The sequence below is a fragment of the Lipotes vexillifer genome, unplaced genomic scaffold (assembly GCF_000442215.2).
Source record: "Lipotes vexillifer unplaced genomic scaffold, Lipotes_vexillifer_v1.1 scaffold776, whole genome shotgun sequence".
NCBI lineage: Eukaryota > Metazoa > Chordata > Mammalia > Artiodactyla > Lipotidae > Lipotes > Lipotes vexillifer.
In genome coordinates this window covers 2,658,887-2,672,864 of record NW_006777292.1, presented here as the reverse complement: position 1 = coordinate 2,672,864, position 13,978 = coordinate 2,658,887, and the positions used below count along the sequence as shown (strand labels likewise).

The window sequence follows — 13,978 nt, the reverse complement described above, 5'->3', positions numbered from 1 at the left end:
TCTAATACTATGTTAAATAGAAATGTCAAGAGTGGGCATCCTTGTCTTATTCCTGATCTTAGAGGAAAAGCTTTCAGCTTTTCATCATTGAGTATGATGTTAGCTGTGTGTTTGTCATAAATGGCCTTTATTATTTTGATATATGTTCCCTATATACCAACTTTGTCGAGAGTTTTTATCATAAATGGATGTTGAATTTTGTCAAATGTTTTTTCTTCATCTATTGAGATGATCATGTGATATCATTCTTGGTATTTTTCTGTGTGTGTGTTTTAATCAAACTATGATCATTGTTGTACCTGTTATTTTACTACCTTTTAAAGACAAAATGTATGATGAACATCTTATCAAGTTAATAAGCATACTTATAACCATCATTGTAATGCCTGGTGCTCTCTATCCTAGTAACCTAGGCTAGAAACCTTGAGATCATCTTTGATGACTTCATCTCCCTCATTCATTATATCCAGTTGAGAATTAAGATCTCCCATGGAATATCATGAATCCATCTGTCCCTCTCTGGTCCCACTATATCTGTCCTATCTCAGCCTTCTTCATTTCAAACCTAGACTGTTACAGTCATTTCCTAACTAATTAGCAATTATCCATAACTGTAATTTTTCTGAACACTAATTATTTTACTTCTGTTTGATTGCTGCAACTAAAACTCCTTATTCATGGTTTTTAGAACCCCCTCCTAGCCTTTCTTTTTACCTTTATTACCTAACCTATCTTTCTTTCTTCTCTCTGTTCTTCCTTTGTTTCCTCCTTTCCTCTTCCTTTTCTTCCTGTCTTTTCTCTTTCATTGTTTTTCCCTGCTCCCTGAAACATTGTACTTCTTTTTATATAATAATATTGCTTATTCTTGCCCAAACATGCCATGGGTTTTAATTGCTATTCCCTCAGCTTAGAATGCCTGTCTCTGCCTTTTGAAATTTCATTTGACCACCAACCCAGATCAAATGCCATCTTCTTTGAAGTCTTCCTCAATTGAATTAATACCTGCATTCTCTGACCTTTCAGTGCATTTTCCATATACTTCATTTGTATTCTGCCTTGTGTTACAACATGTCTGCCTTCCTCCTACATGGATTTCTTTTTTTAATATTTTTAAAAGTCACATTTTGTTTAGAGTCATAAATTATTTTATTAACTCTTTACATTAATAATTACTACTAAGTAGTCTTTAAGGAATATCAAGAAATTAACTTTTCTCTTGTTTTAAAGAAAATACCGAGTAATGTTACAACCAAATCGTAAATAAAATGTTCATTTCTAATGGAATTTTCAGTAGTATAATTCTAAGCTGTCTCTTTCATATGATTTTGTCCCTTTTAGGCTGGATCTGTTCATGTGAGAATTCGACGAGATGCAAATGAACAAATGGTTCTTGCTCATGTGACCAACAGGCTGTACACACTAGTATCTACTCTGACTGTTCAGATTTTCAAGGATGATTGGATCAGGCCTGCCTTACTGTCTGGGCCTGTTGCAGCCAATGTCCTAAACTTTTCTGATCATCACATAATCCCAATGCCTTCTTTAAAGGGTACTGACGATTCCAACCCTGTTACATCAACTCCAGCTAAACTCAGTAGTCCACCTCCAGAATTTTCATTTAACACCCCTGGAAAAAACGTGAGCCCAGTTATTCTTCTTAATACTCAAACAAGACCTTATGGTTTGGGTCTTAATCATGGACACACACCTTATAGCAGCATGCTTAATCAAGGACTTGGAGTTCCAGGAATTGGAGCAACCCAAGGATTCAGGACTGGTTTTACAAATATACCAAGTAGATATGGAACTAACAGTAGAATTGGACAACCAAGACCATGATGTACTGTAATTTATTTTATTTTTATGAGGAATATTGATTCCTTGACTTTCAGTTTATTTAGTAATCCAACGTTGCATTGACTATTAAATCATTTACTCTAATTAGAGAATAGTAGGTTTGTTCACATTTCATGAAACCAATGAAACTATATTTTTGTAAAATGTATTTGGGGCAGTGAGAACCTTCTAAATGTTATAGGCTTTAAATAGGCTTCCTTTAGAAAGCTGTTTCTCTAAATTTGAATTTTGCTATCTTTGGTTTCGTAGTTGACTGCAGTGTGATATAACACTACCTTTATAAGAGAGCCACTTGATGGAGTGGATCTGTCACATTATTAAAAATATAATGCTTTCTTCAGTGAAATTTATAAACATGCTTCTTGAGTACACATTTTAGGAAAAGAAAAAATCCATTTTAAAAGTAAAAGTCTCTTTTATAGATTTTCCAAACATAATTGCTACATTTTCCTTTGAGGTCCTCCTGAATTATGTCTTACAAAGTAAAAGCAAACATTTTTATCAGAAATTTTAAAACATATTTTACCATCTGGCACAATTTAAAATTTTTACTTATCAGTTTTTTAATAGTTTTTCTCATTAAAAAATTTCAATACATTTGTAAGTGGCCCATCATTCTCAAAGTGTTTTATTTTGGTTAAATAATACCAAATCCTTAGGTGAAATGCAGTGAAGGAATCCCAGTTTTCTGTCGTACATTTAACCAAATACTGACATAATGATAGATTTATCTTTTTTGTCACCTTTTCATTGGTTGACTTTAATTTCTCATTTTATTAACAAAATATATCACATATATTACCAAAATAGGTGGAATTCCATGTGTAGTAATACGATTTAATCTTTTTTCAAAGTTGCATGAACAATTTGAGTTTACATTATATAATTTTACCAAAACATAGTGGACCCTAGGTTATAGAATACAGTATTGTTATATCTGCATTAGGCAGTTTCTAACTTATTTTGTTTTGCTTTATTGAAAAGTGAATCAAAGTGTGAGAATCAGGTAAATTATTTTCCAAATGCAAATGTTAAGGACTTTCTAACATGGCCAGCATTACTTATAAAAAGTATAACAAGCAGCAGTTACAGATTACCTATGAGATTTTTTTTCATTTTATCATGAGTTTTATAATTAGGTTTTAAAAATGGATTTTGAGAGTGGATTCAACTTTTCTAGAATCCAGTACTCCTGAAGATTTCTGACATTTCTAGCCATCAGCAGCTATCTAGAGAAGATTTGTTTTTTTAGATTTTGCAAGTTTCTTCAATAAACTCATCCTCTTTTAAATATGAGCAACACTCCCAAATCCTGTTTCTTTACAGTAGAATCATAAACATCTAAGAAGCCATCTCTGTTGAGCAGAATTGCAGTCATCCTGTGATAAGTGACAATGTCCCAAATAACTTGTGCTTGATGAGGAGTTGATCACTGTCTTTGACATCTGCAACCCTGTTCAGGCACTTGACCTGCTGAAGAAACAGAGCCCACGCTACCTTGACTGCCGGGGAAAGTGAAACTTTATAAAATGTGATAAGGCAACCTGTTCCTTGACATTTGTCTTATGTTCTCCAACTATTACTATACCTATTATTGGTCTACTATTACAGGGTGATTTTTCCTCCATTGACCTCATCTAAACGTGAATTCGGGTCATGCATGAAATCTGAAGAACTGCCGTGTACTGAGTGATGATTAAGAGGTATGTGCTGCCATGCTATGCATGTCTTCTCCATCTCCAGGGGATTTTTAAAGTGCCCAGGTACTGAACACAGTTCTGTGAGATGTTAAATGCCTATTTCCTCAACACCCATTTAGAGGTAACACCTGTGCAATTAATTGTCCTTCCAAAGGTGCTTTGATACCCACCTACACTATTTGAGAAGTTGCATATGGGTTCTGAAAGAATTGGCTCTACTTGCTGAAATTCAGTATTGCCAGCTGCTTCAGGTGACATTGTTGCAGGCATTATTATATAAAGAAGTCTTATTTGCCAAGATCTGACCAGGTTCTGGATATGAAAATAAGAAGCTTGCCCAGCATAGGCTTAGATATAGTAGCCTTACTAGTAAATCTTGCCACAGAGTTACTTGAAGCTAGACAAAGAAGCAAGTTTGAATTAAGTACTTGACCCATGGTTTGTGATTAAGAGCAAGCTTCATGGAATATGATTAATCCTGTTTGAGAAATTGCTATATTATAACGGAAAAAAACACTGGACTAGAAGACAAGATTTGGATTCCGATCCTCATGCTGCCACTATATAAGTAGTTTTATAACCATGGGCAAGTCATTTAACTTCTATGAGGTTTCTCATCTGTAAAGTTAGGGTGGGAAATGAAGTAGTTGCTCTGGAAACTATCAGCTCTAAAATTGTACGACTAAATCTGCTGAATGTATGCCCACTTGTGAAATGGAATATTGTACCTAGTATTTCTTTTCAGTGACTACCTCAGCATACAGGCCAAGTGTTACCTATGCCAATACCCAAGCCATTAATTGGAGATGCCATGAGAGCAGAGGGTAAACTACAGGTTGACACCATTTTGGTTTTTGTTTATTTCAGACTTGCCTCGACTTAAATCTGTTTAGATTTTTCTTAGACTTCTTTCTTTGTGGGGAAGGATTATTTTTGGAGGTGGTGGGGAAAAGATTAGGGCAGGGTACCCTTAGCTTCCATAGGGTACAAAATAATGGGGTCCATTTTTTCTTTCTTCCTTAATCTCTGAAGTCACAGATGGAATTACATACATGTATCAGCAACTGGTTTAGCTACTCATTCAAGCCTCTGATTTAGCTACTCATAAACTGCCAATTTTTTTCTTAACTAAAGATTGCTGATCTTTTTGGGGAGTCTGATCTGCTTCTTATGTAAGAAAATACTTTTTTTTTTTTTTATGGCACTATACTAGGTACTTTTTTTTTTAATTAATTAATTTATTTATTTTTGGCGGTGTTGGGTCTTTCGTTTATGTGCGAGGGCTTTCTCCAGTTGCAGCAAGTGGGGGCCACTCTTCATCGCGGTGCGCGGGCCTCTCACTGTCGCGGCCTCTCTTGTTGCGGAGCACAAGCTCCAGATGCGCAGGCTCAGTAGCTGTGGCTCACGGGCCTAGCTGCTCCGCGGTATGTGGGATCTTCCCAGACCAGGGCTCGAACCCGTGTCCCCTGCATCGGCAGGCGGACTCTCAACCACTGCGCCACCAGGGAAGCCCAGAAAATACTTTTAAAATTCCAAATTGTTTGAATTAAACTGTTTGAATAAAGAACATACATGGAGTTTTCTCTCTGCTTTTAAATAATTTTGGCCTGTTCTTTATTGGTAACTTTATCCCATATTCAGCAAATGCTTGTTGAGAGTATAGTACATGCCAGGCCCTGTACTAAGTAAATGTGCATACAATATATAAATTTTTCTGACCTTCTATTCTTGAGACCAAAGGGAATACAAGAATAAACAGGAGTCCCCTTCAAGTAACTGATACTCCTAGTAGATGTGATGGGACACCAGAACTATTTATAGATGTTAAGTTAAACTCCCTCCCATTTCCTCCTCTTCTTTGGGCTCATTTTCTTGGCATTCTCTTTTCCTTCTCCTTTTTATTTGAATGATGAAACTAAGAAAGTAGATTTCCATGGAAGAGGCCAGCTAAGGAGGTGATGGTGCCACACATCATCCTGATATCAGTAAAAGAAGAAAAAGTTTAGAAGGGGTGAGTTAGGCAGACACTGAAGGATATTTTTTAGGTGTATAGTGGATTGCCATTTACTTTCAGACTCTTGGACTAGATGAGCAAAGATTTTTAAATCACCAGGCTGAAAGTAATGGGGTCCCCAGAGCATTCATGGGCTTAGGGTACCCTTTATTTAAGCAGTTACTAGTTTAAAAGCACCTTTAATAACACTGACATCATCGTCATCAAATTGCCACCCAACAAGCCTAGCTTCTTGGAGAAAAGTTAATTTGGATAACACATGGCTAAGTTTTCTGACTAATGATGCATCAGGTAAAAGTATTTTAGTACTGAAGTCAAAAAACACCAATTGCTTAAGATTCTCAAATACACTCATGAAGGCAAGCCATCCATCACTGCTCACACAATTTCCTGCCAAATCCAGCTGTTGGAAGTTTTTCAGAGGGTTCTTTTCAAAAAATGCACCTGAATAAAAAGATAGAAATAAGTATGTTAGCTGGAAGCAAAACAGCTTTTTTTTTTTTAAGAGACCATGTTTGGACAGTGCTTTGCTTAAGAAAGAAATCAGAATTCTCTGTAGTTAGAGCAGTGATTGTGAACCTGGTCCTTTATATTTACAAATTATATTTTTCCTAAAATGTAAGGGAATCTGATAAATAGTAATTAGTATAGCAAACCAATATAAATGAATTATATATTTTTCCCTTTTCCTGACTCCTCCAGGAAATGGAAAATTGCATAAAAATTGAGGTATGAGAGATGCAATTAAAATATTCAGTACCTGTTTTCAAAACTGGAGTCGGACTTCGACAATATTAGGTCATTTCCTCTTCTGAAGAAGCAGAAGAGGAACTATTGTTTCTTTGGGTAACTGTGAATTTGAGTAAGTAAGTTTCTTCAGTATCTCAAGATTTGGAGCTTTGGGCTTATTTTTAACCCTCCCTAGACTCCTCAGGAACTTCCTCTTTTCCTTACAGAATAGGGTACTCTAAAGTACCTCCTACAAAGGGAAAGTAAACATCCTAGCCATTACCATGAAATCAAAGATGACACCCTAAGGAGTGGAGGAGTAAAGAAAAAGTAGGTTTCTGGGTCTGAAAGACTGCACAGAGCAAAGCCACCCCAACTGCCTGGACTGCCCACTTCTGAGTATTATAGGAGAGGGGAATAAAGCTCTGTGTTCTGTAAGCCAAGGTGTGGTTGGGTCTATTGTAACACCAACTTAGCCTGTGCCCAGCCTAGCTCATACATAGGGCCTCACTTTCTCCTCTCTTTCTCCTTCCCATAATGAGCCCTTCTCTCTTCCTTATAGGTAACTTTCTTCCTGCTCTCTCTTATCCCTCATGTTCAAGTCCTTTCTGCCTCTGCCCTCTTTCCCATATGCTTCCCAGCATGGCATGTGGTCAGTCAAAATACTGGTTGCCAATTAGCGTGTCTGTATATAAGGCTTCTTCCCCAAAGAGCAACTTCATTTCTCCTTCCCAACTAGTAGAACAGATTTCACCACCTAAAAGGAACTTTAACAGAGAAGAATTTCAAGCCCATTCCGTCCTCAGAGGGTAAGCTCTTTATACAGGCTGTCTGCCAAGCTTAAAGAATAAGAGAGCTTCTTGCATAATTACTAGAATGTGCACAAGCACAAGAACCAAGAACAAGCAATATAATCCATAATCAAGGGCATGCATTTTGTTCATTTAATCTGCAGAGGAGCAGACTACTGAGAGAAGAGGAATCTGACATTTAGAGCTGTAGGCTATACGTGGGCTGTGGAGAACACAAGTGGCTCGATCCAAATTTCAGGCAGAATCTCAAATCCTCTGGGTAGAAGGATTCTGATCCTTGAAGGTCCCTTCATCCTAAACAAAACTCTAGTGTTGCCAGAGACCACTCTGTAGTTCCCCTGACCCAGAGCTCTTACCATTTATTCATTCAGCAAACATTTTTGAGTGCCTACTGTGTGCCCCGGATTGTGCTAGGTGCTGGGGATATGTAAAAGGACATACATGGTCTCTGTCTCATTGGGCTTATACTATAGTGCGAAAACATACATTATAAAGTAATTACTGGCACAACATTGTAAATCAACTATACTCCAATAAAAATAAATAAATTAAAAAAAATAAAGTAATTAGATGGGTGTTAGGTGCTGTGGTAGGTCAGGGTGCCCTGGGAGCACACAAAGGCAATAGGCTTTGCAACTCCACTTTGTTTCCAGAGCAGTGGCAATTGGGCTTACATGCTTCAGGAGTAAGGATCCTTCTCAGGTAGTATTGAATTGCCTCCAAGGAAAGGCTCCACAAAGGAAGAGTCTATTTTTCTTTCCTCATCACCCACAGTGAACCTAACCCCCTCCCTCAGGTGCACAGAGCTTCCTATCAACTTGTGCCTCACTCTAAAATGTGAAGAGAACAGTATAGGAATACCAGACAATTGAGAACAGCCACCAACAAGGAAGGCTGTTCCTTTGACTAAAAGCCAAACAAAAATGAGGCAACATAGGGAACAGGAAAAACAAACTTCAAAAACCTAGTTTTTTTCAGAGACCCTAAAAAGTTACTGCATCTAACGCAACAAAAATAAGATGCTATGTTTTTTAAAGAATACAATTAGAAAACAAGAAAGAGCACTTGGAAAATTATCAGGATCCATGTGGCAGAATGATTTGGCCCAGGATTTACCACTGAGCTAGAACATGAGTACGGTCTGTGGTGGGTTTTTTTTTTTTCTTTTTTGAGAACAAACTGGATAATGGAGTTCAGATGTGATGGCTGTCTTTTTGAGAACATGCTGGATAAGACAGTTCAGCCTCAAACATTTAAATCAAACTATGTCATCTAAAAAAGGGTTAAGTTAAAACAGGTGAAATAGATCCCTGAGCTAGTGATGATTTCTTTCTGATAGTCCCAGATTGCTGATGGGCTAGAAACAAAATTTTGGGAGTCAGAATTTTAAAATGGCACTTAAAGCTTTAAGATTAAATGTAATCTCTAAGGAAGAAGAGCAGAGCACCTAGGACCAAGTTTTAAGAGAAATTTGGACCATTTAATATCTATGTAGAGGAATTGCCATTGCAAAGGACACTGAAGTAACCAAGGTAGCATGGAAGTCAAGAGAACATTTCGAAAAGGAGGGGGAGTGCTCAGTGTCCACTTTTACACAGGTAAGTGAAACACTTTGGAAAATTTCCATTGAATTAAGACACATGCAGGTGTGTAGAGAATCAGCTGGAATGAGTAGGAAGCAGAGGATGATCAGGAAGTGGAGATGTACTGAGGGTACATAAATTTTTGCCTCGAAGGGAAAGACAGGGGTTGATAGATAGCCATAGTAGGAAGATAGGAGTCAGGAAGAGTTTTATTTAAAATGAGAGAGATTTGAGCATCTTTAAAAACTGATAGATAATGAAAAAAAAGCTGATAGGAAAGAGTCAGTAAAGAGGGGCATAATTGGTGAAATGATGTCCTTGAACAGGAATGAGGGCAGGGCTGGGATCTGAAGCACAGCTAGAGCAGAGAGACTGCCCTTAGATAGGAGGGGAGATACCTACTATAACAGGAGAAGGAGAGAGAGGGAAAAAAGAATCACATCCACTGTGAAATAGTGGAAGACTGGTGGATTAAGGAGAATAAAGTTTGAAATTGTTTATTTAGAGAGTGCTGCATACAGAGGCACAGTAAGATTGCCAGGAAATGTTGAGAGATTGTGTTTATTGTTTTAATGGACCTCATGTATTCAGAATTGGATAGGTCACTAATTTCACCTGTTCACTCATGAATCTGTCACTTCGCCTGAGAATAAGACCATGGGTAAAAACTAGGATCTACTATGTGGTATCCCCCTATTGTACACATCTGCCACCTTCTGACCCAAAGAAACTACTATTCTGATGTAGAGTTTATCATTCTTTTGTATTTTTAAAAATGTGGTTTTGACAAGCACTCTATGTCTAAAAAATACATTGCTTAGGATATACCTTTATGGACTTTTGGGGGAGATATAATACACATACCATAAAATTCACCCTTTGAAAGTGTAACTGTAGTGGGTTTTAGTATATTCACAACGTTGTACACTACTGTATAATTCCAGGACATTTTAATCATCCCCAAGAATAAACTCCACAGTCACTAGCATTCATTCCCACCCTACCCCCGACACTGGCAACCGTTAATCTACTTTCTGTTACTATAGATTTGCCTCTTTTGGACATTTCATATAAATGGAGTCATACCATAATGTGGTCTTTTGTGACTGGTTTCTTTCACTTAGTATGATATTTTCAAGGTTCATCCACGTTATAGTGTATTCTAATACTTCATTCTTTTTATGACTGAATAATACTCTATTATATGGATATATCACATTTTGTTTATCCATTCAGTAGTGATAGACATTTGGGTTGTTTCCATTTTGGGGCTATTAAACATGCTATGAACATTGCTGTACAAGTTTTTGTATGGACATATATTTTCATTTTCTCTTGGGTACCTCAGGGTGGAATTGGTAACTCTATGTTTAACCTTTTGAAGAGGTGCCAGAATGTTTTCCTATTCTAAAATTGAATGTTTCCAATTTCTCTTATGTCCTTGTCAACACTTATTACCTGTTTTATTATAACCGTCCTAGTGGGTGGCAAGAGGCATTTCACTGTGGCTTTGATTTGCATTTCCCTGATGGCTAATGATGTTGAGCATCTTTTCTGATGCTTATTAGCCATTTATGTATCTTCTTTGGAGAAATGCCTATTCAGATCCTTTGCCTTTTCTAAACATTGAGTTGTCTTTTTATCAATGAGTTGTAAGAGTTCTTTATATATTCTAGATAGTAGTCCCTTATCAGATATGTGATATGAGTAAAGCCACTACAAACATACATGTGCTTATGTCTCCATTTTGATTAATGAAATTATTTGTGTTGCTCTGTTTTTTCTTGATCAGTCTTGCTTAATTTTTATCTATTTTGTTACTCTTTTTAAAGAACCAACTTTAAGCTTTACTAATCTTTTTTTAATTGTATTTTTGTTTTCTATTTCATTGATTTATACTCTTATGTTTATTGTATTGGGGTTTACTCTGTTTTTCTGGCTTCTTAAATTAGAAACTTACTAATTTTCCAGCCTTTTCTAATATAAGTATTTAAGACGATGAGAATTTTATTCAAGCCCTGCTTTTGCTGCATACCACAAATTTCGTTATATAATGCTTTCTTACCATTTGCTGTAAATATTTTTGTTGAAACTTGTCACTATAAACTTGTAGTGTACCTATCTGCCAAATAGTGTGATTTTCCCCAGTAAACTGAGTGTAGGTACAGAAAAAGTGGAAAATTAAGGACAATCCAGGTTTTCAGTTTTGCCAGCAAATACACTGTATCTAATTTCATACCTTTCCGCCACATCTCATTTTCTCCCTGCATCTCATTAAGTAGTCTTTATTTAGAGACTCCACTTCTCATTATACTTTCTTCATTTCACTATTGCATCTATCACACACATCCATCACTAACTGTCATTGCCTACATTGACTTGTAATACTGTGGGCCATGAGAGTTGCAGCTATTGTGACAAGAATGTTTGCAGGATGAAGGGTGGAATTTAAACTAAGTAGGAAGGGAAGTCGAGATAGACAGGGGCTATTCAGTAAGTAGATAGTAGTGAACTCAACAGACTGGAAGTCCCAATGAAGTAAAATGAACTGGTGATGAGTCATTGAGTAACCAGGATGGAAATTTAGAAGGTTGTTGTTTGAGAATGGATTATCTGAATTTAATATCTCAGAGGTAGAACAATTTTAAGTGGAATTATCATAATCTGATAATTCCATGCTCACAGATGGGTGAAGGAGAATGGAAGAGAAGGACCAAAGAGGAGGTTCCTGAGTGTTGCTTGAGTAGTTTCACAAAAGGAGTGAAGTCTTCTAGGTGGATGACCAGAGTTAGAGGGTGAGGAATTCTGTAAGACAGTTGCCAAAGGCTTCAGTGAATAAGAAAAGGTGACAAGAAGTTCAGAATTCATAGCAATAACAAAGGACAAACCATAGTCCAGTTAAATGGCCTAAGCTTCATGGGAGTAGGAATCCTTAATGAGGTTGGAGAAGGAGTGGACTAGAAGGGCAGAATGAGAATCAAGGAGAACCTGACCTTGCCTTTGAACTCTGAAAGGCATAAAAGTCAAGAAAGTAAAAAGTAACTAAAGAGAGCTGTAGGGGAGAACCAGGTTTCAGTTAGGACCAGGAGGTGTCTAAAACCTTTGGTAAAAAGGTACTTTTCTGAAAATACTCCCTATGTCTCCAGTGCATCTCCCCTACCCTGTATCTCATTAAATACTTCCTATGACGTATTTCCTCCTTACTTCTTCCTATGTAGCCCTTATTTCATTAGACTCCCCATTTCTTATTACCAGTCTGCATTTTCTTATCCCATCTCAAGGCATATTGCATCTCATCCATCACATATACCATCACTAAATGGGGATGGGAATCCCAAAGCCAGGTCTGATCCAGGAGAGGTGTTATGGACCAGAGCCAGGAAACTTATGCTAGAGGCTTGAACAATTGGTTGGTTCAGATATAGTAAAGAGGTTGTGAAATCATACAAGTGTATTTTAGAATTTTTGGTTGATTTTATGGCAAATTGCGGAAGTGTTGTAAGTTAATTTGTTCATTCATACAACAAATATTTATTGAGTTTGGGATATATACTCAATACCAAGTCTAATGGCCTGGGCCTGTTCTCAAAGACCTCACAGTTTAATGGGGCAGACAGACATATGAATACATTCTCTAAATTCAAATGGTAAGTGCTCTAATAAAAATAAATTCCTGTGTATAATAATGAAAACCACTGTTTTTTAAAACCTGAATTGAATATAAGAACATTGGAAGACTGACATGTGTACTAAAGCTGAACATATTCTTACCTATAAACTTTACCTGTAATCCAAACCCACTCCTACATAGATACCAAGCAGAAATGTGGCCATTTGTTCACCAAAAGATATATACAAGGTTGTTCATAGCAGCACTATTCACAATATTCAAAAACTAAAAATTACTCAAATTACCAACAGTAGAATGGGAAAATCAGTTGAGGTATGTTCACACAATAGAAGATTTTACAACAATGAGAATGAACCATGACTACACATAATAATATGGATGAATTTCACACACATGATGTTGAACCAAAGAAAACACAAAAGAATACATACTACATGATTCCATTTATATAAAATTCAAAAACAGTCAAGACCAATCTATGATGTTAGAAGTCTGGATAGCAGTTACCCTTGGGAGAAGGGAGCTATAAAGCTGACAATCTTGTTTCTTGATCTGGGTACTAGTTACATGGGTATGTGAACTTTATGACAATTCCTTGTACTATCTACTTAGGATTTGTACACTTTTCTGTGGGTATGTTATACTTCAATTAAAAAGTACAAAAATAAAATGAACCCTAATTCTGGCTTCATCTGCCTTTTAACATGATTCATATTATGGAGGAAATAAATCTTTTCTTCTCTTTGATGTTTATAGAGCCCAGTGGTGGAGAGGTAGAGGAGAGACCTGGAACTGAAGCCTGTTGTTTATAGAGCACATTAATATGTCTTTGGCTATATGAAGGAAGGTTCTGAACCGAGCTTGGGCTTAGGGTGCTAGATTTAATTGAATTACTCATCATAATAACATGGAGGGATTTTTTGTTTGTTTGTTTGTTTTGTAATTGCTGGGGTCTGTAAGAGATGGTGATGGAGGAAGACAGGGCAGTTGACAGGCAACTAGAGCCTGAATTGGCAGAAATCTCGTTGCATCTCATTGGGAATGGGGAAGTGCCAATATTAAATTTAATCTGCTATTCAGAACTATCATGTAATCCCACCCTTCCCAGTTACTTATAAGCATTCAGTAAATCTGCTACATCTATAATTATACTGGGGCCATCCAGTAGAAATTAAGGATAAGTGACTGTTCTACCGATCTGAGTCACTTGGAGCAGCGGTCCCCAACCTTTATGGCATCAGGGACTGGTTTGGTGGAAGACAATTTTCCCATGGACAGGGGAGCGGGTGTGGGTTGGTGGGTGGAGATGGCTCAGGCAGTAATGGGGAGCGGTGGATGAAGCTTTGCTCACTGGCCCGCCCCTCACCTCCTGCTGTGCAGCCCAGTTCCTAACAGGCCGAGGACCAGTACTGGTTTGCAGGCCCGGGGGTTGGGGACCCCTGACTTGGAGGATAGGGAAAGGAATCACTGCAGGAGGCAAGATTACACAGATCTAGAGTCACACGAGCAGAAATGCAGAGCCAGAAATGACCATGGAAACAGAAGCCTTGGATCCAGGATATGGATTAGAGCAGTGGGTTTTTTTTAATAACCATTTTTAAAATTGAAGTATAGTTAATTTACAGTGTTGTGTTAGTTTCAGGTGTACAGCA

General features: G+C 37.3%; 2 protein-coding genes across 4 annotated transcripts in view; one reads left to right on the top strand and one right to left on the bottom strand.

Annotated features, from left to right (window-relative positions):
- SLC30A6 (solute carrier family 30 member 6) overlaps positions 1-2,207 on the top strand; it is a 44,013-nt gene extending 41,806 nt beyond the window's left edge. Inside the window, exon 14 of one of the 3 annotated variants that reach the window (XM_007450955.1) lies at positions 1,339-2,207. In XM_007450955.1, the coding sequence (XP_007451017.1) occupies positions 1,339-1,839 (501 nt within the window). In that variant the 3' untranslated portion in view covers positions 1,840-2,207. The remainder of the gene's footprint in view (positions 1-1,338) is intronic. The other 2 variants (XM_007450957.1, XM_007450956.1) reach the window with 2 other exon arrangements.
- Positions 2,208-5,703: 3,496 nt separating this feature from the next.
- The window catches only part of NLRC4 (NLR family CARD domain containing 4), a 34,627-nt gene continuing 26,352 nt past the window's right edge, over positions 5,704-13,978 (bottom strand). Inside the window, exon 8 of the mRNA XM_007450954.1 lies at positions 5,704-6,015. Coding sequence (XP_007451016.1) covers positions 5,723-6,015 — 293 coding nt within the window. The 3' untranslated portion in view covers positions 5,704-5,722. The remainder of the gene's footprint in view (positions 6,016-13,978) is intronic.